This window comes from Chamaea fasciata, unplaced genomic scaffold (genome assembly GCF_029207755.1).
Source record: "Chamaea fasciata isolate MVZ Bird 193981 ecotype frontalis unplaced genomic scaffold, bChaFas1.0.hap1 SCAF_1, whole genome shotgun sequence".
Taxonomy (NCBI): Eukaryota; Metazoa; Chordata; class Aves; order Passeriformes; family Sylviidae; genus Chamaea; species Chamaea fasciata.
The window spans coordinates 105117436-105141063 of record NW_027094086.1 but is presented as its reverse complement, the minus strand read 5'-3'; the positions used below and the strand labels follow the sequence as shown (position 1 = coordinate 105141063).

The window sequence follows — 23628 nt, the reverse complement described above, 5'->3', positions numbered from 1 at the left end:
GGGAGGAAGGCTGTCTTTTATTAGATTAGCTCTAATAGTGAGGAGAAAACCATATCATTTTTCAGGCACACAAGGTCTACTGCTAAGACTGTGTTCATCCCTCTGAAGTCAGCAAGAGAGTGAGAAATATGTAGAGTATCACTATGAATGTCTGTAAGACTGAAAATTCAGGCTGTGTCAGGCATCGAGCATGTGTTTGCACAAGGCAAACACTGCTCTTAACTGGCTACTAGACACTGCTACCATACAAATAATAGATCTTGTAAAAGTGCAGTGACAAAATCTGCCTGTCCTCAATTTTTCCTTCAGTCACTGGTAAGACTGCTGGATGCTCTAGTCCAGTGAGCGTCCAGCACAGAGGATCTTACCTGGTTCTCTTTCAGAGTTATCTGTCCCTGTTCCTTGCAGCCAATGAATGTCCTGATACACCTGTAAATCTTCTCATTTTGTTGCACTCTCTGAACAAAATTAGCAGGAAAATATCCAGTTCTGTCATCAATTCTCCCCTATGAAGGAAACATTGATAGTAGAAGTTTGTTAACAGAAGCAGCTTTAATACATGTTCAGTATTGAAAACAAGATATTTTTTCTTTTTGGAAAGAAAACAGATATAAACTGACTAGCACATACCTTCCACCAGTCTTCATTAGAGTCTTCCAGAAGTGTGATCATATCCCCTGGCCTGTAATTAGAAGAGGAACAGTATGTAAGATGACTCTTAATTGTCATGTTGCATCAGCTTCCACAATTCCCTTCTAATAGGAAGGTGGTCCTTCCATGGTTATTTTGTCTTGAGCATTCACTGAAGGTGGACTCAATAAAGTGGCAAGGTTTCCTTCAGTCACACATAATATAGAAAGAGAGTCTCTGTCTTGGGGCCAAATCATTATTTTGAGTCAACATCTGTGAACTGGAAGTTTTGCTTCCTATTTATTAATAAACTGTTTAAAATACAGTCCCTCTTTGTTAAAGGCATTATTGCTTTACTTTAAGACATTTCACACTGTTGGGACACACTACTTCATCATCTGTGTTTTCAAGCTGTGACTGCAGAAGGAAGGCAGCAGGAAAATAGTTCTATTTTACTGACAAAGGTAATTAACCAGCAGGGATATAATTCTGCCCAAGAATATCTTTTTGATTTGAATGGGACGTATTTTCCTTTATAATGTGTGGTGCTGAGTTGTAATTGCTAAGTATCAGCATCCAGCTGACTAGTTCCAAAGCAAAGCTAGGAGAATAATTCGGCTGGAAACACTAATAGCAAAATCTGCTAAGCTGATTTTGTGCAGGTAGTTGAACAGTTATTTGAACTTTTCCCCCCCCATTGGTGACACTTCATCAATATTCCTATATAATTATAATAGTGGTATGTTGTAGAAAGTAAGTGGGAGACCGTTTCCAAAGGGATTAACTCCAGAAAGCTCTGTTTGCTGGATAAGAGACATTTCTTGATCTTAATAAAATTAATTGTTGACCCCTAATTATTCAGTTTTCCCTGTTGGGCTCTCTGTGTTGTTATCAGCACAAGAGCCTGCAAACTCATCTGGGGCGTGAGTTTATGGATATATTATGTTATTCTAGATAACCAATTTAACAGGGTCTTTCAGAGCATGTATAGAAAATGTGGATCTGTCCAGGATGCAGCTGGAGGTGTGGTCACTGGTGGGCCTCTTTGGTCCACTTTCCACATGGTTATCATTGCTGCTGACAACTGGAGAAACAGGTGTTTAGTCTTATACTGTGCAATCCAAAAAAAGGATTTTCCTCAAGCCCCCCTCAAGGACTTGTTTCAATGTGTTTGGAATAATTAAATGCTGATGAGGTGAAGAAGGAAGCTAGAAAAAATGGATAACTTGAAATCCCGGTGGTAAAAGATTTTTTTTTCAATGGGAAAGAATATCTGAGTACTTTACTACAGTTAATATTTAATATGGAACACTCAAAGAGGTTTTAAGAGAACCCATAACTTCAAAGGGAAGAGACTGGGGTCAGCAACACTGGAGCCCTTACATTAAAAGGAAAAACACTTTAAAAGAAAGGATTTAGAGGGCCTTGTCCACCCAGTACTCTTCAGCCTGGTTGTTAGAAAAATAACCCAGAAAATATAAATTTATCTGGTTGTCAGAGAAAGATGGCAACTGAACCTAATGTCTCTCCCTGTCACTTGTCTGAGCACATAGAATTTTAGGTTGAAGACCTGCTGATTTTGTTAATTTTTTTTTCCTAGAAGAGAGCTAATATAGATGTCTTTAATCTCCAAAAAGGATTCAAAATAGAGATCCCATCTGGACCTGTTATTCTTGCAGTCTAGATTTAAGCTGCTAATCCCTGACAGGGGGTAACCCACTTGGTTCTTGCTACTGGTTGAAATCAGTCAGGTCTCATCTTTTTCTTCTGTAAATCACAACCCTACATAAACACTCTGCTCTACCTCAGTGATCTAGATTTCAGGAGGTAGCAAGATAGGCACTCGTGTAGGTCCCTTCCAATTATTCTATTCTATTCTATTCTATTCTATTCTATTCTATTCTATTCTATTCTATTCTATTCTATTCTGTTCTGTTCTGTTCTGTTCTGTTCTGTTCTGTTCTGTTCTGTTCTGTTCTGTTCTTCTGCTCCGCTCTGTTCTGCTCTGTTTCGTTCCATTCCGTTCTCTGCAGTGTCTGAAACATGGGGTTTCTTGCCTTCAGGATTCTCTCTTGTAATGTAAGGCCATCTCTTAGAAGAAATGTATTACTGCAATGTCCTTTTATTTTACTTATGCCAGAGCACTGGAAAATCTGACTGACTGCTCCTGCTGTTAGGGAAGAAATCCAGGCTGTGGTAAGTTCTAATTTCAGCTGAAGTCAGGGCTACACATCTTCACTGCAGAATCTGCCCCTCACTGTATTCTCTCAGAGATGAGCAGGGAACTCCAGAAATCTGCCCTAACTCTTTCTCTCAGCTCAGGTCGTTCCCCTGCTATTTGCCTTTGTTATGATGGAGCTGACCAGTGCCTGGCTGGTTTGCAACTCCAGTTTCCTGGACAGTGCTTGTCAGTCTTGACAACATTGCTCTGCTGAACCCACCTCCAGCACCTCAACGATGCTAAATGGGAATTTATGCAACTGAGTTGGATCCTGCCTAGTTCTGCAGTAACAAAACAGCATTACCAGCTATTGGGAATACCTTATGGAACAATGTTAACACACATATCACTGAATTTCTGACCAAGGGCCAAACAGCACTGCTGTGGTTGTGTGCCACTAGTCTGAAACCTAGCTGGCATCCCTGGAAAGAGCCTGGTGTCACCTGAAAGAGCACCTGTCAGACCACAGGCTGCTTTTCCCCCTAAAAATGTGGAACAGGAGGATTTTGAAGACTCATGTGTTTTCTGGATTTCCCTGTCTGGATGAGGATGGTAGTCCAGTGCAGGCTTGTCTGAGAGATGTTCTATGTCATGGAAGAAATGCACAAGATAGAATATGGTCCTAAAGAGCAGGATGCAAAGTGGAATCTTTCAAGCAGAATAGCTGGCAAGTTGCACTAAAGGCTGTCATATACTGTGGTTATTTCCTGAAGAGCTGACATTCCTAAAATAATGATCAGGAAATGCCAGTAAAGCAGAATGACAGGAAAACTTGTAATTTCTGCATTACATCCCACCCTTTAGTTCCAGAGCAATGAGAAGGCACAGCTGGGAACAGAAAAAAGACTTTCAGTGTTGGAGGTTCTGAAGAGAGGGGCATTTCTCTGTCAATTCCCTAAATTCTGTGGCACATGAATGATTATTTTGATATAGGGTTGCCTTGAAGACCAGTGACATATTCTGCAGTAAGAGCTCTAGCAAGACCATTCAAAATATGAGTAACATGAACAAAATAATTTCAGTGAAAGAAAAGCTGTCCTTTTCCTTCAGTGGGCTTGGATTAGACCTTATAACGCAAGCAACTGATGCAGAACTGAGGAAGTAAGTGCTAAAAATAGCAATTAACAAGGTTATTTTGCAAAGTTCTCATGTGAAAATACTGCCATCCAGCAGCTGGACACCATTCACTTTTTTCAGACACAACTGAGCAAGGGGGACGATCAAACAGGACTGGTAAAATTTTTAGCATTAGCATGAGAGCTGGTGGAGAAGTCCTAGCTGAAAACTTCTGACTGAAAAACAAAGCAACTGAGAACATTTTATAGCTGAAAGTCATCTTGTTCCTGAAGTGATATAAGAGTTTTTGAAACTTTTAATCTATTGTATCCTTGCCAAAAGAATTGATCATCTGTTCTTTTTAACTGTGAGAACACCTTTGTATCTAGATGGTTATGTCTATAAAAATGTGTATTGAAAATGTCAGAAGAAACCCTCTCTTCCCCAAAATCATGTATAATCATATGACCATCAGTGCAAATGTGTCAAATCAACTAACAAATATTTCAGAGTTTACCTCATCTCCAAGTCTTCATTTTCTTGTGGTACAAATTTGTACAAGGCAACATAGGTGTTCATTTGTAACGTGCTTTTATAAAATGGTCCCTTTAAGAAAAAAAAGAAGAAAATTTAAACATCTGCTCTGTAAAGGAATTTGGTTTGCTTTGTTAGAGACAGAGGAACCAGAACCTGATCTTACAATAAATTATCCAGAATCATCTCTCTGTTCTCACAGCTTGGAGGACTATGGCCCAGGTACACTGCAGGCCATTAAGGCAGTAACTATCTAATTAAGAAAGAAGATTATTTGAACTCCAAGATCAAATTCCAGGCTTCCAACGACCACAAGCAGAAATTTGCACTGGCTGGTCTCTGGGACAAGATCTTAAAAATGAGTGTCACTTTTTTCTCTCTGTAGTATTTATGATTGCTCTTATGAGCCCAGTAGTGTATTATTGGCATTATATAAGGTGTCTAGTCTACAGGCCTCATTATGGATGGAGCTAGAATTGTACAGTGCACAGATGCAAATTCGCTTTCTTAAAGTGATTTTAATGTGTAAAAGCTTTTTGTGCTGGGTTTTCAACAGAGAAGACTGGCTACTCTCTCTTTTCGCTTTTTCTACTGTTAATCTGGGGGGAAAAAAAGAAAAAGCAACTAAAACAAACACTACATAATTTTCAAAATCAAATCTGTGATTTTTACATTATGGTAGTCCTTTTGTAATTACATGGCCTGCACACTTGGAGGATTTCCAAATAAATTTGCAATAAGCAGAAAAACATAAAGTGATGACAAAAGATAAACCAAAAAGCCATCCAGTAATGCTGCTTCTAGCCATGGCCAGTGGCCCAGAAACGGTGTAAGAAAATGAGAGTCAGATATCAGTGATCCATCAGACCTAGTCAAGGTCCTCAGACAGCCATAAAAACAAGAGTGTTATGTGACTTCCCATTACCATTGCATCATTACAAAACTTATGCTCATACCAGGGAATGTATACTTTTTGGTTCTTCTCCAAAGTGTTCTGTGCCATTTTCAGAGTATGTAAACACTGAAATAAAGAAAACACATGACATTTTAGGAGTAGTTTCAGAAGTAGTTTAAGTCTTCACCTTAACAGGAAGGAACCTCTATTCCTTCACTTGTTCATCCTTTCTTTCATTAACACATTTTCTGGGACTAGCTTACACGGTGGCTGACAACAGGGTCTGTGGAGAAGCTTTATGAGGGAAATAGTAAGGCTCTTTGATAGTAGAGAGATGTACTTGGATATTGAAAAACATGACAGTGTTCTTGTAACAGATAAAAGACAAGTGAAATGGCAGCCACAACATGCAAGAGAAAGATTTTGTATAAAGTGACAGGCATTATAAGCACACACATCTTCTCTGACAAAATGTAAGACAATGTTGTAGTCACAACGTTCAGTCTGTGAATGTGAAGGGAGCATGTGAGCTGGTACCTGCCACACTCAATGTGAAAATGCCACAAGTTGTCTCTGGCTGTCCTGACTGCAGCGGACTTGGGGCTTCAATATGCTCCTCACCAAGTCCCGTTGCAAAGGGACTCTGACCCTGCAGACTATCATAAGGTTCAGAAGGAAAACCTTAGATATAATCCCAGTTTCCTGTATCATTGATATATATATGTCTGGCATCTGTATGAAGGGGTTTAAAGTGCTGCTATTACAGTTTGGCAGTGTTTAAGTCCTACTCAAATCACTATGCTTTGTTTTTCATGTTCAGAGGAACCGGAGTTAGGAGGCAAATCGAAGATGTTCTGGCGAATACTGAGTTGGATACAGGAGCCTTTTGGACTTGCAAAAAGTCATTCACCAGACAAAGTAAAAGCATGTCAGCATCATATCTGGAGTAATTCCTTTTTGGTAACAAAAAATAAAGCAAGTTACTAATGTACAGCCTCATGAACTGTGGAGGCGACCCAGCACATGGGGAGGGGAGCTGAACTGCATCCTTGCGTTGGCTGAGAAGTGCTCACCAAAACTGGGTTTGAAGGGAGGTCATCCCATATTTGATGCAAGGGGAAAATGCTCCAATCACTGTTGATTACAGGCTCATAGATGTCACCTAAAGTACATTTTGGCTTTTGGGACTTGTTTTACAGACAGCAGTTCACAGCAGTGAAAAAGTGTAACTGGCTTAGAGGACGCTGACGGGCTGGAAATTAGGTATGCCATCTCACAGTTGTAAACTGGGAAGCTTTGCTTCATAGGATTTATGCCAGGGCCTGAATGAAAGAATCTCCCCTTAAAGTTGTTTTCATAGGAGTTCTACAGGGAAAATTACATGGCCGCACATGTGCTGGGTACTTTTACCCTTCTGGAGGCTGTCTTTTGTGCTGTTTTCCTTTACCAAAGAACATCAAATGTACATTTTCCTAAATACTTATTTGCAGAACAGTATTTTAATAGGAAAAAAACCCAAACAACACAAAGTCAACCAGAATGGACCTGAGTCATCCAGGCATTAACGTGGAACTTCCTGATAAAGAGGCAGTGGACAACTGAGGAAAAAGGGGTCATGAGTCACTTTGTAAAAACATTTTCAATATACTTAAATTTTTAATCTATGTTTAGTTCATGGTCTCTGGATGTTAATAAAAGGCACTTGAATCTGAAGCCATAGAAATATGTTGTTCATATCTTCACACAACAGAAATCCATCTATTTTCATATTTGTTTGCCCTAGCAGCAGCAGACAAAAAGAAAAATATAAGGAAAAACCAGTGATTTTTACACTCTGAAAAGGATTTTACCATTTCCATAGAATGTGGAAAGAGTGCAGGCAGTTTATTAAAACTCTACCAAGAGGAAATTTTTGGAGTGACTGATGCATAATTTATACCCTGAGCCTCTAAAGGATGGATTGTAAAAAAGCCAGTGCTGATCAAAGGAATCGTTAATGTGCCGCGGAAGTTATTTGGAGGTTTGACACATGCTGAGTTTTTAAACTAATCTCTTTAAGTAAGTTCCTTGCATTCAGTGAATACAGATCTCAGAGAAAAAAAGTTTCTTTGGGTTTCAGAAATGAAACTATTGACTTGCAAAGAAAAAAACGTTATCTGAACATTCAGACAGGGTTGATTTAATCTCAGGTGGGCAGGATTAAACAATGTGGTGCAGACTGAATTCTCTAACCAGGTCAGGTCAACCTGCACTTGCAAGACAGAAAACTACAAAATTTTCAGGTGAAATCAGATAATATGGATGAGATGTTCACAAAATGAGAGGAAGGAAATGTCTGAACACAGTGAGGAGAAGTTATAGGACCAAGAGGGGAGGAAAGGAATAAGGAAGAGACATAAAATAAAAACAGACAGCTGAAGCTGGACTTTCACCTACATGAATTGGTAGCAGTATGTAAAGAACACTGGGGGTACCATGAAGAAAAAAGTTATGCTCAGTGTGGTTTATTTTTGCTCCATACATCTTGTGAGATTCAGCAAAGCAGATTTCAGGTGCTGCTAGAGAAGTTTCCCTGATGGTTTGGGCCTGAAGTTGTGCTGAGCAGTAACTCTTTTTGTTTATGACTTCTACCACCATGACTGAATTCAAGAACAGGGTCACAAACACCAACTCTTGATGGCTGAGATTTCATTACTAAACTCTTACTGCTCTGCTGGTTTTCAAATCTCATCAAGCCAATGCTGTAAAAAACATAATTTTTGTACTGCAAATCAGACAAAAGAATTGGGCCATTAATATTACTGGGCACATACTACAGTTGTACTGAGAAGCTGCAATTATAATCAAAATTCACTGCATTTTGTACTTTACACACACAAAGATCTTTTATGATTAGTTTTCTGTCCCAAAGAGGTTATGATATACAAAATCATGGGGGAAAAATCAAACACATGGAAAAGAAAGTAATTTTTTGGTTCCACTTTGCCAATGTGGAAGTGCAGCATGTTAAGTCTAGAGTCATGATCATGAGGTAAAGATAGAAGATAGGGAATGGACCTGAACCTTGTCCAGTGGCAGTTTTGGATACAACAAATTAAGGAAAGTGGTGGCTTCAATTTCATCTGAATGGCAAAAAGCATTCCCCAAATTCTTGCACCAACTCACCTCCTGATATGAAAACCAGAAGACTGCTAAAAGCTGGACATGCCATAACCCCCCATGCCATGAAACAGGCTGCACATGGGCCTTTACACCTGAAAGCTCTGTCCTGGGGGCACTCACCGCTGTTGCTGCGTTTTCTGCTTATGTCAAGGGTGCCTGCAGAGCTATTGCCTTCCTCTGGAACTTCCACCAAGTCAGCTGTCTGCAGGGACAGAAATAGCAAATGAGACAGGGTAAGCCAGAAAAAGGGACCAAGGAAGTGAAATAAAGCCACAGAAAGAGTCTTTGGGAAATGCAGTACTTGAGTGGTGTCAGAGCAGAGCAGAGTCAGCCTAATGGGATGGAAGGAAACATTGGATCTGGTGATGCATGACACATACCTACTGCACAGGGAGCAGTGAAAGCCCTGAAAAAACTTCCAGACCAAATCTGGAGTCTGGAGCACAAAAGATTTCTGCAGTATAAAATAAAGTGAAAGTTAAGGAACAAAGGACTATGTTAAGCAATGTGTTTCTCTGTACAAAACAGAAAGGGCATGAGGGAATTTGCAGATTCTGCAGGTATACTAAATAACTATCATTCAGGGAGACTGAACATTAGTTGAAACTGTTGAGTTTTAATATATCAACTCTGAATACATTATTCAGTAAAATAACTGTAAGGGTCATTTTAATTCTGTTAAAATGCTGTAAAAGAAAGAGCTAGAGTGCAGTGGAGTGGATGAAGTCAGTCTTTAAATATCTGCCCTCACTTTCTTTTTAAACAGTCATCTGGCCAGTATGGTTAGGGAAATTGAAACCTAAGTGTTGCTTTTAGAATTACTGTGATTTCTTCTTTGTACCATATTAATGTCAGTCATGATTAGGGACCCAGTGTTCCAGGGTGTAGGAAAACGTGGGATGACATAATCTCAAGCCTCAGAAGTATACTCTGCATACAGCACCAGATTCCTTGGTTGGATAGTCAGCTTCTCCTTGTATAGCCCAACAGGGATGAGGAGCTGCTCCAAACAACTCTGTGCGAGTCTGACCTTAACAAAACTTCAGTCATTGAACTCTCTACATCTTTGATAACCAGAAAAAACCCCAAAGACTGAACTTGAGTCAGGTGCTTTCTCTAATCTGAATAAATGTAAATACTTACATTGTTCCTAAAATTTATTTGTTTCTAGCTCACAAATTTTAAGTCACAAGAATGATTTAATGTTATTGTACGACATTTTACAGTTGTACTGTACACACAGCTTGCTCTGTTGCTTTGCAGTCCTGTGCCTGCACAACAGGAACATTCCTGTATTTGTTTAGAGAGCGGAATCTGAATTGCTTCATAGATTTTATATGTTGTTTTTTTCCCCTTTTACTAGTGTGGACAGCAAAATTTTTTTTAGAAAGTACTTTCACAATTTTATTTCTCCTGTCTAGTACTTTCCTAGCTATTTCTCCATGAAGGAAACCAATGAAAAAAGGGGTTGAAAGTAGATTTGTGCCACAGGTGTCTTGTGGTTGTCTTGTTTCCCTTGCTATTTTAAGAATATATGCTTTACTTTGCTGCTCTATTGTTCCCTATTTTTAGACTCAGGCTTTTGCAGCAGGTCATGTTTGTCTCGCATCTTGCCCAAATAGGTCACCCAAGGATGAGAAGGCACTGCAATAACAAAGTTTACACAGATCCAGTGTAGAGCTTATCAATGGATTCTGGTTGCTGGGTGGAGAAGAGAAAGACTGGCTTTGTTGAAAGTCCCAGCTATTTTTCAGCTCATTGCTACAACATGTTCTTCAGTTTTCACAGACTAGCTTCACTATTGCTGATTAACAATTAATGTTAATTTCGCTAAGTTCTAGTGCATCTAGGATGTGTAGTGACTGTTTCTTCAGTATATACCTCATCCAAAACCCTCTGAGGCAACCTCATTTACCTTTAATGATTTTTCACTGAATGACTACATGACAAATGGTCTAATAGAAATGACAGAGGTGCAAAGCTGCTTTTGGGAGAAGCTGATCCACAAAAAACTAACAAGAACTAGATTCACATTTACCTCACCTTAAGTGCCTTTTTGTATAAATGTGGGTTGCAGAAGCACAGTTTTGAAGCAAGCAGTAGGTAGTAAATCTGGAGCATATGGCCACTTTCTTTTATGGGAAATGCAGAATCCGGGCGGAAAAATCAGTGAGTACGTCCACACAGCTCAGTCGTGTTAAAAATACTTTGGCTAGTTTAGAGGAACGTGGTTGTCTCTACTCTCTGCAGAGACATGAACTGCATGCAGTATGGAAGCTTCAGGACTGTAGGGGCAAAGTACAGCTCCTAGGCCAGTCACCTTTGCTTTTCACCACCTTCAGCAGGAGCAGCTCTGCTGTGCTGACCCAGAGCGAGGCCTTGGACAGCTTGGACACCACCTGCAAGGTGTAGTAGTATCCCAGGTGTCCCCATGTCCCTGGTGTCCCTAGCTGGGTGACATGGCAGAACCTTGAAGCACATTCCATCTCCCAGGGCTGGGACTCAGCATAGCCCCACAGCTGCATTGCTGCTTCTGCCTGGAGAGGAGCAGAGCAGCCCAGAACAGAGGATCATTGGGGAAAGCTCGTAGTACCCCTGAGTTACTATCTACACATGCTTCTAAGGGCTCTGTGCCACATCCCTGTTGCAGTCACTGGTCAGTACCTACTCCCAGGTCACACGTCAGTTTTAAAGGTCTGCAGCTCCATCATTTCTTTCAGGGCTGTGTCTAACCTGGTTTTTATCCTTGTCGCAATCCACAAGCTTGTGCCAACAAAATTAATGCTTTCTCAGGTCTGTTTATTCAATTCTCTAATGTGCGCTATTTCCTGCATGCTGACACATGTTACATTCTCTCTCAGCTTCAATACCCTGGAGAAATTCCTGTAATGAACTTGCGTTCCTAATTCTACACCCACACCGCACCTAGTTATGATCAGCTCCCTAGAGTAAGCTGACACAGCATTCGTGATTTCTATGCTTGAGTTTTCATTTATAATTCAACATAAACTTTATTGACTTAGAAAGCAATAATTACATTTGTAGAAATTTTGTTTCAAAGGAAATTAAAGAATTGAAAGAAAGAAATGTAATAATGTGACAGAAGGTAGAGTCACTTTGTGTTTAAAAAAAAATAGGGAATTAACAAATTCCTTTTAAGGCACAAATGGGGGTGGATAGAGGACATGTCCCTTAATAAATCCGTTGCAGACTTCACTTAGTTCTTGCTTAAATTAGTTTGTCTTCTTTCCTGTCTGACATCACTTGATGCCTGTTTAGAGTCCAGCTATACCACCCAAGATTACAGGTCAGCCGTGTGAGCGAGCATGCATTTAAATGCCAGGGGAATGTTGTAGCAAACATATACAGATATTTGCATGACTTGATATTAAGCATATAAGTATTTGCTTTGAGACCTGGACACCAACTCTCATCATGTCTCTGTGCCCAGTGATTTATCTTCTGAGGTGTGTGTAGAAGAGATTGTCAGACAAAGTAGGTCTGATTTGTAAAGATGACAATCAGCTTTAGCTTCCAGTGGATTAAGGTGTGACTCTTTTGTTGGCTATTATTTTTTTTTTTGGGGGGTGGGGTGGCAGGGGTGGAGTGGGGATGATCTTTTGGGAATGGAAGAGTACCTCAAATACAGGTGTAAGCGCCTGTTTATGAGAGGCTGAGAGGGAGGGAAATGTTCTTTCAACACCATGAAGGAGCTCCTAATCTCATGGATCCCAATACTGGGATAAATAACCATTTTTGTAAGGAAAAAAATTGCAATTGTTACTGTTGATCAAGGTATGGATACAGCAAAGGCAAGAGCAAGGGAACTAACCATTCCCTTGTTCTCCACCTCTTCTGCCATGGTCCTGAAGAAAGTGACTTTATGGTTGGAGGGAGTGAATGACAAACATTAGCATCAAGGCCAAAACCTCCCTGTCTGGATTCAACAACCTGAGCACACCTGTCTACATTTGGAGTTTGGAGAGGGAAGCCCCCATCTGTGATGCCTCCCTCATGATTCTGCACTGGACAGGGGTGGAGGTCCAAGTCCCTTGCTTGGTTGCAGTAGCAGTGTCTCAGTTTTGTCTGGGCTTGTACTGGGATCATGTACTTTTAAATCTAGGTTCTGAGGACTCCAGCTCATCACTATCACTTCCATGAAGGGCAAATGGTGACCATCAACAACACACGCTATGCATCTACTCCAGCCTGATAGTTCAACATCTCTGTTACATTTCTATGAGGACATACAAAATAAAAAGATTATTATTTCCTTTTGCAATCTGATAAAAACAGTTTACTTATTTAATAAGTACTTTTTTTTCTCAAGAGTCATCTAAAAAAACCCATAAAACTTGAATTTGCAAAAATAACAAGTTTTCTGGTCTCAATATGGAAGTGGAGAGTAAGATTTTAGTGTTTTTTTTTTCCAGTTTGAAAAAAAAGGTTTTGTGAACTCTGATGTAAGCTCATTTGAATGAATATCTCTTGCTCCTCCAGAGAGAAAAGAGAAGAAAGATGTGGGATACTTACAGAGGTTCTGTTGGGAGAGTCAGACCCACTTCCTGAACTTCCCTTTTTGGTTTTCTGGGCTAAAGAAGTCCCAAAGCGGAGAGTTTCATACACAGGGTCAACCTTATTTCCACAGGCTGCAACAGAAGGAGCAAAACATGAATCCATCAATACCTTGATATTTCTGGTCATGTTCCTGCTTAACTTGGAGCAACACCTGCCTCTACCAAGAGGTTGAGCTGTATGCTTAGAAACAATTTGAGAGACTATCTTGATAAAAAAATGAGTGTTGAACTTAATGGAATTGCTGTCAGTTTTCTGCTGCCTCTCTACTCCTATAAAGATCATCCTCCTTTCATACCGGCTCTTCAATTCTTGGCCATTGCCATGTCTCTCTTCACCTGCTATTCTCCTTCTCTAATCATCACTGGTGCTGCCTGTGTGGAGGTAAGGAAGACAAAGTACCAGGAGGTTCTAATCCATGTTTGTCTCTACCAGTGACTTATTGGATTGCCCTCAACAGTAGCTCTCCCTCACAGCTAGCCACAGAAAACCTCTCCCATGGAGGACAGATGGATTTCTTCACTGGGAACAAGAAAATTCAGTTCAAGCTCTCTTCTACATCTTGTATTCTTAGACCCCAACTTCCCTTGAGACACAAGGCATGAAGAATATGGTACATTTGTAGCACTGTGTAGAAGGCAGGAAATTTTAGTCAAAGTAGTGAGAAAATAAAAGAGATTTTGGATTTTGATTACAGCAAAGCACAGCTCATTTTTTAGCCAGAGTTTATTAAAATGTTTCTATTACTTCTGATAAAAATGATGGGTGTTTTTTAGAAAGAGAAATCCTTGTAATTTATTTTTTTTAAAAACTGCTGACAATATCAATGCAAATGTCATCAGACAAGTAGTTTTAAACTGACTGTCTAGTTTTAGCTTTGGTTTTAGGTTTGCACTTCCAGGTTTGCCTGGTTAGAGTACTTGTGGGGAAAAAAAAATTCCAAAATACACTTAACTTTTCCATTTCAAAACATTTCTTTTCAGAAATCTGGCATTACAGTGAGGAAAAAGTGGTCTTTCAAGAACTCAGACAATGTGTAGACATAATTATATAAGGAAAAATATGAGGAAAGGAAGAAATATGGACCAAAAAGGACAGAAACCTAGCAGCATCCCTCAAAAGCTGGACCAGCGATTTGAATGCTCCCCTGCTGTTTTAATCTCCCTGGTTTATATCTGTTTTTTCCCAGTTCAAACCCTCATCTCAATATTTCAGTGTTTCCTCACTTTTAAGTTCCTACCTTGATCTCAGGAAATTGTCATTATAAACAGGGCAATTGCTAGGAGGCATGCATACAGGGTTTTGAGTGAAACACACAATGAACACACCCTCTCCTCTTCCAGCTTTGTATCTTTGGAGTGGTCCTTTTCTGAGATGGCAGAAGGGCATCCAGTCACAGAAAGGAGCTGGATGGCTGCTAAGCGTAAATGCCATGGCTGGAAGTCTGCCACTGCTGCTGCAGAGCATTGCCAAAGGAAGACTGAATGGAAAAGCAGTCAAAACCTACCAATAGGCATCACTTCTTTGATGCAGCCAAACTGCTCGTGAATGAGTAGTGGTGAGCTGTAGTACCGTCGAAATCCCTTTGGCTGGAGAGAGGAAAAGCAAAAACAAGTGAAGTGCAGTGCTTGCCTCGATTGATCAAGTAGAAACAGCCTCAGCTCTTTGGTTAATGGTGGAACATTGTGGTGAGGCTGGAAATTTGCCTCCTGTTGTACAGTCTCTGTGAGGTTTAGAGATCAGATGTTTGTTTGATTCTTCTCTGAGGAAAAACCCCATTTCCTATATTTATGTGGAAGGAGGGCTCATTTTCAGCTCTCTTTTTTTCTTTTGTCTTACACAAAAGCAGCACTAATTAATTCCAGCAGAAGTGCTGAATCATTAGAGGTCCTGGGAAGTTTCCCTCTCCCTATCTTTTTATATAGTGTGAATTTGCATTGTGCTGTATTTGTTAAACATGTGACTATCCTTCCTCATTCCAATTCCTCTTGTTCCCAAATATGCACATGTGAAACCCAAAGAATTTAGAACCTTTCTATAGGTTTTTCTAAGGTTTACTACTGACTGACTGCAGCTTCTACTGCGGTTTTTTTTGGTTTGTTTTTTTCCTAAGGTCAAAAAACTCTCCAAGCTGTTACCAGATATTCCCACAGTGTCCACTTGTAGAGAAGTGGACTAAAACAACTCAAGCTATATCATTAAAGAATACCATAGTACGGCAAATAATGGTGCCTATATCACTCTAAAAAGGTATCTCAATTTAGGCAAATGCTTAGTACTCAAAATGAATACCTTCAAGGCATTGGAATTGCACAAATGTTCTCTCCTATTTCTAATGTCTGGAGGCTGTGAGAACTCCTAGCCACAGTGAGAAGTGAGGAAGTTTTGCAGAGATGTGCATATTTTCCATATCCTCTGTTCAGTGTAAACCAAACCCTGACAGAGAATTAGTTCTTTAGGTAATGAGCTGCAGAAAAGACTGAAAAAGACTGAGGGAACAGATAGTCTTGGAGTCTGAGAGGAATAAATTCCAGATTCTTCAGCCTTTGTTTACCCCCAAGCTAGATTCAGACAGAGCATCAGCATGAGCTCCCAAAACTCCTGTGACTTTGCTGACAACTTCCTGATGTAAATTTCATCTCTATTTTTTGTTTTTGTAAACTAGTAACCACAAGAGCTGAGGCTGGAATCAAGAAATGCATGAATCAATTAACATGGAATAATATTTGCCTTGTCCAGGGCTTGTCACTGAGCTCTTCACAGACCAGTTTCCTATAGCAGAATGCCCTATATTAGAACTATGATTATGGTTCAGATACATAAAGACTTGCCTCAGGTATATAAACAACAGTAGCTTTCAGTGAACACTCTTGGACAGAAAAGATCTTCCCAGTGAAAGGTGGGGTTTGTAGCTTTTGAAGTCAGTGCTTGCATTTTCCCATCACTTAACACAGTGAAACTGTTTGGTTTCAGCTCATAGTTGTCTCAAGTGCCTTCAAGTTGCAGCAAATCTGAGAACATCTGAAACATGAATCTATGTATTCACTTTTCATATTCCAATTGGTGTTTTTCCAAGTTCTTTTTCCAAAAGTAATCATATTCCCATAACAGTCAACAAGGTGGGTTAGAATTATCTCAGACACAGTGTACTGCCATTGCAAGTCATGACATTTTGCAGCTCAGAAGGCAACGCAGGCTCTAAAGTGCTGAGTCCCTACAGAGGCAGGCTGCTCCCAGCCTCTCCTGCTGAGAGACTGCTTCAAACTCTGTAGTGTCTTACTGTGAAATATCCTTTGGTTTTCTTTTTAAGGTGAATTATGTTTTTTTTATTCAAGCCCTAACAGTGGAGAAAACAATAAAACATTATTTGAAGGATTTTTGATTTGTTAAACCCTACTGAAACACTATGATTAATTTATAGCATTCTTTGAGACGTTTATACTACAGAAAGCACAGTTGAAATCAAGGTAATTAATTCTGTTAGTTAGCTAAATTTGTATTCTCTAACTGCATTTTCACATCCACAAAACAGACCAGATTTGTGCTTTGGTTTTGTTTGCATTCTTGTGCAGCAACAAATGCCCAAATTGACAACAGGGCACCAGCTGGCTTCACTTTTCCTGCCTCGGTAAAGTGATTTGGTGTGGGTTCTGTTAATGCAGCAGCTAAATGCACACCTGGGGCTCAGGCTCACAGAGAACTGGCTCCAGCATAAGCTGCCCTGGGTTGCTCACTTACCAGCTTGCCCATGCAGCGCTGCTGTCCGATACTGTCTGCACACTTGTGGTGGATGCTCATCTTGCAAGCCTTGCAGCGCAGCCCATGCTTAGCGTTTGTCCCTGTGAAATGCATGGCAAAGATTGAATTAGACAAAATCAATAGTTTCCATCCCTTTAAACAAGTGACCCGAAAGAACCAATGGGGTCAGTTGCAGTAGAACAAATTTTGACTGCATTCTTTGCCTTACCTAGTTTTAAAAACGCACATTGGTACATCCATTTTCTTTACAGCCTCTCCATTTTAGGCATTTGTCCCCCAGGCTCTTTCCCAGGCTGTTGCTGCCTTTAGATACATATTGGATCATATTCTGCTATATGATAATCTGACCAACGGTGTCTCTGCCTCATGAACACCAAGCAAAACCCTTTGTTATTTTAGAAGGTCTTGGCATGGCTCTGCATAGCTGAGGGAGCCACTGAAGGAGCACACCCAGCCTCTGGAGCAGCTCTGGGGAGCTGGGTCATCAGTGGAGGCCCAGGTCTTGTGGGTGAGAGGTAGCTCCAGGCATGTGTGAGAGGGTTAACCCAGCTCCCCTGCCGTTTCCCACCCAGAGGGAAACACATCCTCGTTTGTGTGGTTTCTTTATCCTTCGTGGTAGCGCTGAATTAGTGTGCTGTGGGGATTTTTTCAGACATAGTTTCTTTTCAATTACACATGCTCAAAACAATACTGGCAACTGCTCCCAGGGACTGTTGCTCTCACTATCCTGGGCCAGTGCTCAGAGGGTGCAGGAAGGGCTCCTTGCACGTCCCTGAGTGGGGTAGTGAAGGTGCCACGAGTTTGACCGTGCTCTCCTCCCTTGTCAGTGGAAAAGTTATGTGTCACACGTAGGGGAGCTACAGCAGAAATTTTGCTTTAAAGAAGCAGAATTCTCCCACTAGGCCAACAGTAGTTCTGCATTAACTTCAGAGAGGACCTACTCTTAAATGACAGACCCAAGTCTGCTTGCTTCCAGGCAAGAACTCTCTTTTATTCACACAATTTTATTCATAACACTTCCTAAACTATGCAGAAGCAGTGGTGCTGCAGCAAGCCTTTTATCCCTACAGGACTGTGTAAACAGAATGAGTAAACAACATATCTGTTCATTATATCTACTGTGAGAGTGAGTATGAAATGAGGTAATAAAAAGCCCTAAAAACTCCTGACATTTTAACCAGCCCTCATTAGTCAGACAAGACAAATATTAGTCAGAAGGATCCTGCATCTGAAGGTACTCATTTAGCTCATTGGTTATTTGAATAGTCAACACCAAGTACATGCGGCCAGTTTCATTCAGTGAAGTGCTACCTCAGAAAGAAGCTCGTCAGGGAAGGTTTCATCAAGTTGGTACCAAAATCCAAGCCTTGTGTTCCTCTTTCAGAAGAAGAGGTGTCCGAAGTGGCCACTTTCAAGCCAGAAAAGGCAGGCTGAGATAGCCGTGGGTTGTTGCAGTGAGCCAGGCTCAGATGTTTCACCTGTGTGCTTCCTTTAGGACAGGGAACTGAGATCCTCCCCAGTTTTCTGTAGAGACTGCTGGAGAGATAGGGACTGAACAGGGTTGAGTGTGGGGTGTGCCCCAGGGACTTCAAGGGAGTGGGGTCAGTGCCTGGTCTCTACTTGTTACTCCTTTCAGCCACCCTTCAGTGTGCGCAGACATCCTTTCTATCCTCTTTTCTAGGGTCTATTTTCCTAGCAAGCACAGGATTTCTTAGAAGAACACATGCCTGCTTGTTTGGTTTCTTTTACCTGCATGGTTACAGTTATATTAGTGCGCTGTGAGGATTTTTTCAGTTATAGTTTCTTTTCAATTACACATGCTCAAACCAATATTGACTTCTGCGACTTTGTGCTTTTATCACTGATGATGAAATGCTGAATCACCCTCCCTGGTGATCAACAATAGGGCACTGAGAGAAGAGTAGCTCCCTCACAGTATTTCATTATATTTATAGGGCAGAATGAAACAAGGAAAACGACATCACAGTTGGCCTGCGCAACACGTCAGTGCTTACACCAGGTCTAAATCTCCTCTCAGGCTGGTCTGTACCAAGTTACTCTCGTACCAAGATACTCCTAAGATTTAGCTGTTGAAAGGCACAGTCTCACAGTCCTTCCTGCTGGCTAAGTTATGCTTTTCCAGCCATTTCAGGGTTAACTTTACAGGGCAGATATTGGTCCTTACATGTTATAACCATGTGATCACAGAAGATACACATTTGTCAAAACAATTGTGCACCCGAATGATGTACAAAATGAAAGTGAAGCATCTGTGCTACTTTCAAAAACCAAACCCCAGCTTTTTCAGAACAGAAATCTGTGGTCATGTGAAAATGAATAAGACAATTACAGAAGAACAACACTGTATCTCCATTGCTAAATGCCATATTTTTATATCTGAGTAGCTAAGTAGTGACTTCAAAGAGAAGAAAAGTATTTCAGTCACACACTTGAGTCTACAAGAAGTCTTTGTAAATCAAAATGAAATCCCTGTAACTACCAAAAGCTCCAATCTTCAACCCATTTTCTGTTCTAACTACTTGGTTTATGGTGAGGCTAGCTTGGAAAAAATTTCCCTGCATCTCCCTGCCTCCCACTGAGGAATAACTACAGAGCTTGGAGAAGAAGCATTTATGCTGTATTTATGCTTAACAACTATATCTCAAGGTCTGAAAATGGCATTTCTACAAGACACATATTTTTCTCCCACAGAATTATTCTTTCTTCAGTTTCTCTTCCCCATTACACTAAATCACTCAGAGAACCACGGCTAAGTTGTTTCAAAACTAGTGCATGCCAGGAATCAGATAACTGCACACTGTCAATGTACCTGACCCAAAAGTTCCTGAGATTCAGAAATGAGGCACAGTCACAGCTCACATCACAGAGATGAGATTGCATTCAGTACAGGTGTAAATGAGGCCAGGGTTTGACTCATTGCATCAATTTCTGGCCTCCCATTAATGCAAACTTACTGACCTTGCAGATGCCTGAACGGGGCAGATTTTAGGAGGTATCTGGTTGTTTGAAAGAGAGAAAAAGCAAGCAGAAAACGGATCTTGCAAGGAGTTATTTAAAGCTGAGTGAGTACAGTGAGAGTTCTACAGTCATGCACTGGTATAAGAGAATTAGTTCATTGTGCCTAAAGTAGTGGCACAGGATATAGCAATGTGTTGAAACACTATTTTCCACTAAATTCCCCTGGACATCATAAGAAAGTTAGGAATTTGGCCAGAACATACATTAAATAATAGAAAATAAGTGGTATTAATGACTCATAAAAGTAAAAAAGAATTGACAATGGCAAAGATAGCGACAATAATAGCAATAGCTGTGACAACACAATAGGGCAGACTATTTGAGGATAATTTTCCTTCGCTGCTATGGGGTACCAGGCCTTCTTCGAAGTTGAAAGCCTCTCTGTGGTGCACTTATTCCCACTGGGTTAATCTTTCTGTGGACTGAAGCAAGGGGCAGAGGAAGGGTAAAGAGAAAGTTCACGTTTGAGCTGGTTACAGCAACGTCTGGAAGGTGCAGTGTTTCAATAAGCAAAGTTTCAGACACTAACACAGTCTCCTCAGGGAGGTCTGCTGAACACACACTGATGACCTGCAAGCCTGACCATCACTGTCTAGGTTGACTCCTGTCCCCCTAAATAGATGATGGCTTGATCTGCAGCCGACTGTTAATTCTCATCAGCAGATATTATCCTTTACCAACTTTAAAGCAAAGCTGGAAGCTACTGATACTCACATACAGTAGTCACTGCTATGTCTTAGCCCACCTGAAATTATTTCAGTCATGGGTAGATCAGAAGTACAGGAACTAAAGGCTTATCAATTAAGCTCCACTTGGAGTAACCTAAGTACTTTTTTCTCTGTTTTTTATTCAAAGGGGGAATAGATTAACAGCTTTGATAGCTTTGCTATTACTTTCAAAAAGTAGTCATCCCTCCTACCTTCTTCTCCAAGGACCCTTATTAAGGTTACTTAAGCTGGTTGTTAAATACTGAGCAGGACAGAACAAAATTCTGCTCAGTCACTTTTTGGTTGCTGTCTGGGGATGTGATTTTCACTATTTTTATTCAAGGCACAATACTTCATTCACCAAACAGGGCACACAGTGTTTGATGAATGGGCAGTTCTATTCAACGGGTTTTTTTTGTTTGTTTTTTTTTTTACTTTCCTCAGTCAGTGTATGTCTTTAAGCACCATCTCTTGTGTACCATGTTAGCCTTATTCCAAACACAAAGCCTAATGAATTTTCTTATAGGGTCACTGTCTTTGTCTCTTGCCAAAATTTCTATGAGATGGCTCTCATTTAGGGGATTTAAGGGGTAAAACTGTCAGAGGCTGCACTGATATCATTTTGGCCCACATGCTGGTGTTTAAGTTGTAAAAATTGCAAACTCTAAAAGTGGGGGTTTAGAATGGAAAGTACTAGATACATTTCGCTGATTTAGAGTGTCCAGGAACACTTAACATGTCCTCCTCAGTGAATGAAGTAGTGTCAATGTAGTCATGAAATTCATATAGGGAGAAAAACACACAGACATTTGAACAAATGTCCTCTGTGTCCTATTCGCTAATGTATCAACAATCTCCAAGTCTGTATAGGCTGGTATTCTTATTTCAAAGAAAAAAAGAAGGCAAAACTGACAAAAGAAACAGTTTTTCACTGGAAAAAAATGAGGAAACTTCAGGTGAGCATACTGAGTAGCTCTTAAATAAACTTACAAATGAGGTTCTGCCCTGCCATTTTCTTCAGATATCAGCTAATGTATCCAGGCACCCAGGTCTGGAAGGATGCATTGTTTTGAGAAGCAGGTCATGTTTAATAACACCTTTCTAGAAATACTCTGTGACTGGGTCAGCTCCCATTTGAATATGAAACCAGTGGCTAGGTTTTCCAGAACAGTCATGGAAAATTGAATCTTAAGCTGTTCTGATAATATGACCTTAAATACCTCTAAAAGAACACACTGCATCACTTCTGTAAATTTAAATCTTTTTTGGAGGAGGCTTAAATGGAAACAGAACACCTCCATATAGCTGAATGGAAATATTTGGAGGGAGAGAAAGACAGCGGGAACGGGGCAGAATTTGATTCCAACTCTTTTTGTCTGTGTTTCCTACAAAAGCAGTTTAGCAACTACTGTGCATTTCAGGAAAGTCTCATTTTTCCTAAGGAATGCAAATGAGAATCTGCTTGTTACACGCACACAAAGGGAACCTGTATCATTCTCTTGGCCGGCACAGCTATGGCCACAGCACTGCTGGCTGATGCTTTTTGCCTGTTGTTTCAAGTCTCAACATAAGATTAATAGCTGGAGAAGGAGAACAAGCCCTACAGCCTGGAGAAATTTCCAAGAAAACTGCAAATGTTGGTAACAACATGATGTTATGCTGACTGTATAAACATAACTATATTAGGCACTTACGCCAAAGTGGGGAAAAAACCAAAAAGGAGAGGATAAAAATGTTCAGGTCTATAAAAGAGAGAAGAGGAAGGGAAAGAGACACAGAGAGACTGTCACCTCCAGCTAATCTAACTATGACCCAAGCAGTATTTTTTATCATTCCAGCTGAGAGGAACATACCAGTCAGAAATTGTTTTGATTTAAAACATTCATTAATAAATATATTTAAAGTTACATAAGTTCCAGAGAATTTCAACTTCTGCTGTGGGAGGCTGATAAAAATAATGAGTGTCTTGCCCCTTTCTCCCTAATGCATTTACAGTTGTCACCAGAGAGCTTCATCCATGCCAAAATTTATGGGAACTGGAGAATTTTAAGCAAGCTGGGCCAGTATTACAGCAGTGAAGGGTTTCAGATGTCATCTTAAAAAGAGGAAATCCCTGAAATGGGACTGGTGCCACTGCAGTTATCTCTAAGCCTTTGTCCACTCTACTCTCATGCTCCCTTCTTAGTTTTTAATTAATTGATTTTATGTGCCAGTTCAAAATGTACAGAGCTTTGGGTTTCTTAAAGTCAGAATTTCTTGGGATGAGGTACACTGTACAGAGATGTCCAACAACATGTTGGAACTAGAGGAGGAACCACTGAACTCGGGAGCAAGCTGCTAGGTCTTGACCTGATGCCTTGACTGCCTGAAGTGTCCTGTTCCCCTGACTCCTTGTGCCACCCTAAACCAAATGGGGTGTGGAGAGAAACTGGAGCTTGTGTTTATATTTATATTCTGTAGAGTAGAACTTGATATCCGGTCATGGTACCTATCCTGTAAAATGAATAAATTTTAGATTACATATCACTGACAGGTGTGGATCCATTTGAGTGCCTATCCCAGTTTCTCCATAACAATATCAAATGTTTAAATAGCAAGAAAAGTTGCCTTGCATGTAGGCAGGATGCAAAACAGTACATAAAATTAGAACTGACTTCTTAGTGACATAGTTTTCTTTAGAAATGACATGCTGAGAAAAAAATGAGGCAGTAATGGGCAGGTTTTTCTGCAAGACTGTTACAAAGATGAAAAATATCCATCCTAAAATAAAGTCTTTTAAAATTTGGCCATAAGAATTTTTTTCAAAATGCACTCTCACATATTCAGCAGCTTTGCTATAAAAGTCTACCCCTGAAAGGAAATATCCACCTCCACACTCCTTTAAATATCATCTCAGGTTTTTGATCATCTAAATGTTAATTAGGATGTTGGAAGACCATGGTAAATAAACTAACAACTATTATTGAAAGAAAAAGTCCCCCTCCCCCAAACACTAAACATGCTAAATTATGTCTGAAATTCTTTGCTCTGAACAAACTGGCACTGATATA

General features: G+C 40.3%; 1 protein-coding gene across 1 annotated transcript in view; it reads right to left on the bottom strand.

Moving 5' to 3' along the window:
* The window catches only part of STAC (SH3 and cysteine rich domain), a 70166-nt gene that overhangs the window by 10736 nt on the left and 35802 nt on the right, over positions 1-23628 (bottom strand). Inside the window, exons 3-10 of the mRNA XM_066192037.1 lie at positions 16812-16912; positions 14581-14662; positions 13032-13147; positions 8619-8700; positions 5398-5462; positions 4425-4513; positions 631-682; positions 369-506 (exon numbers count right to left, since the gene is read on the bottom strand). Of these exons, the coding sequence (XP_066048134.1) occupies positions 369-506; positions 631-682; positions 4425-4513; positions 5398-5462; positions 8619-8700; positions 13032-13147; positions 14581-14662; positions 16812-16912 (725 nt within the window). The remainder of the gene's footprint in view (positions 1-368; positions 507-630; positions 683-4424; positions 4514-5397; positions 5463-8618; positions 8701-13031; positions 13148-14580; positions 14663-16811; positions 16913-23628) is intronic.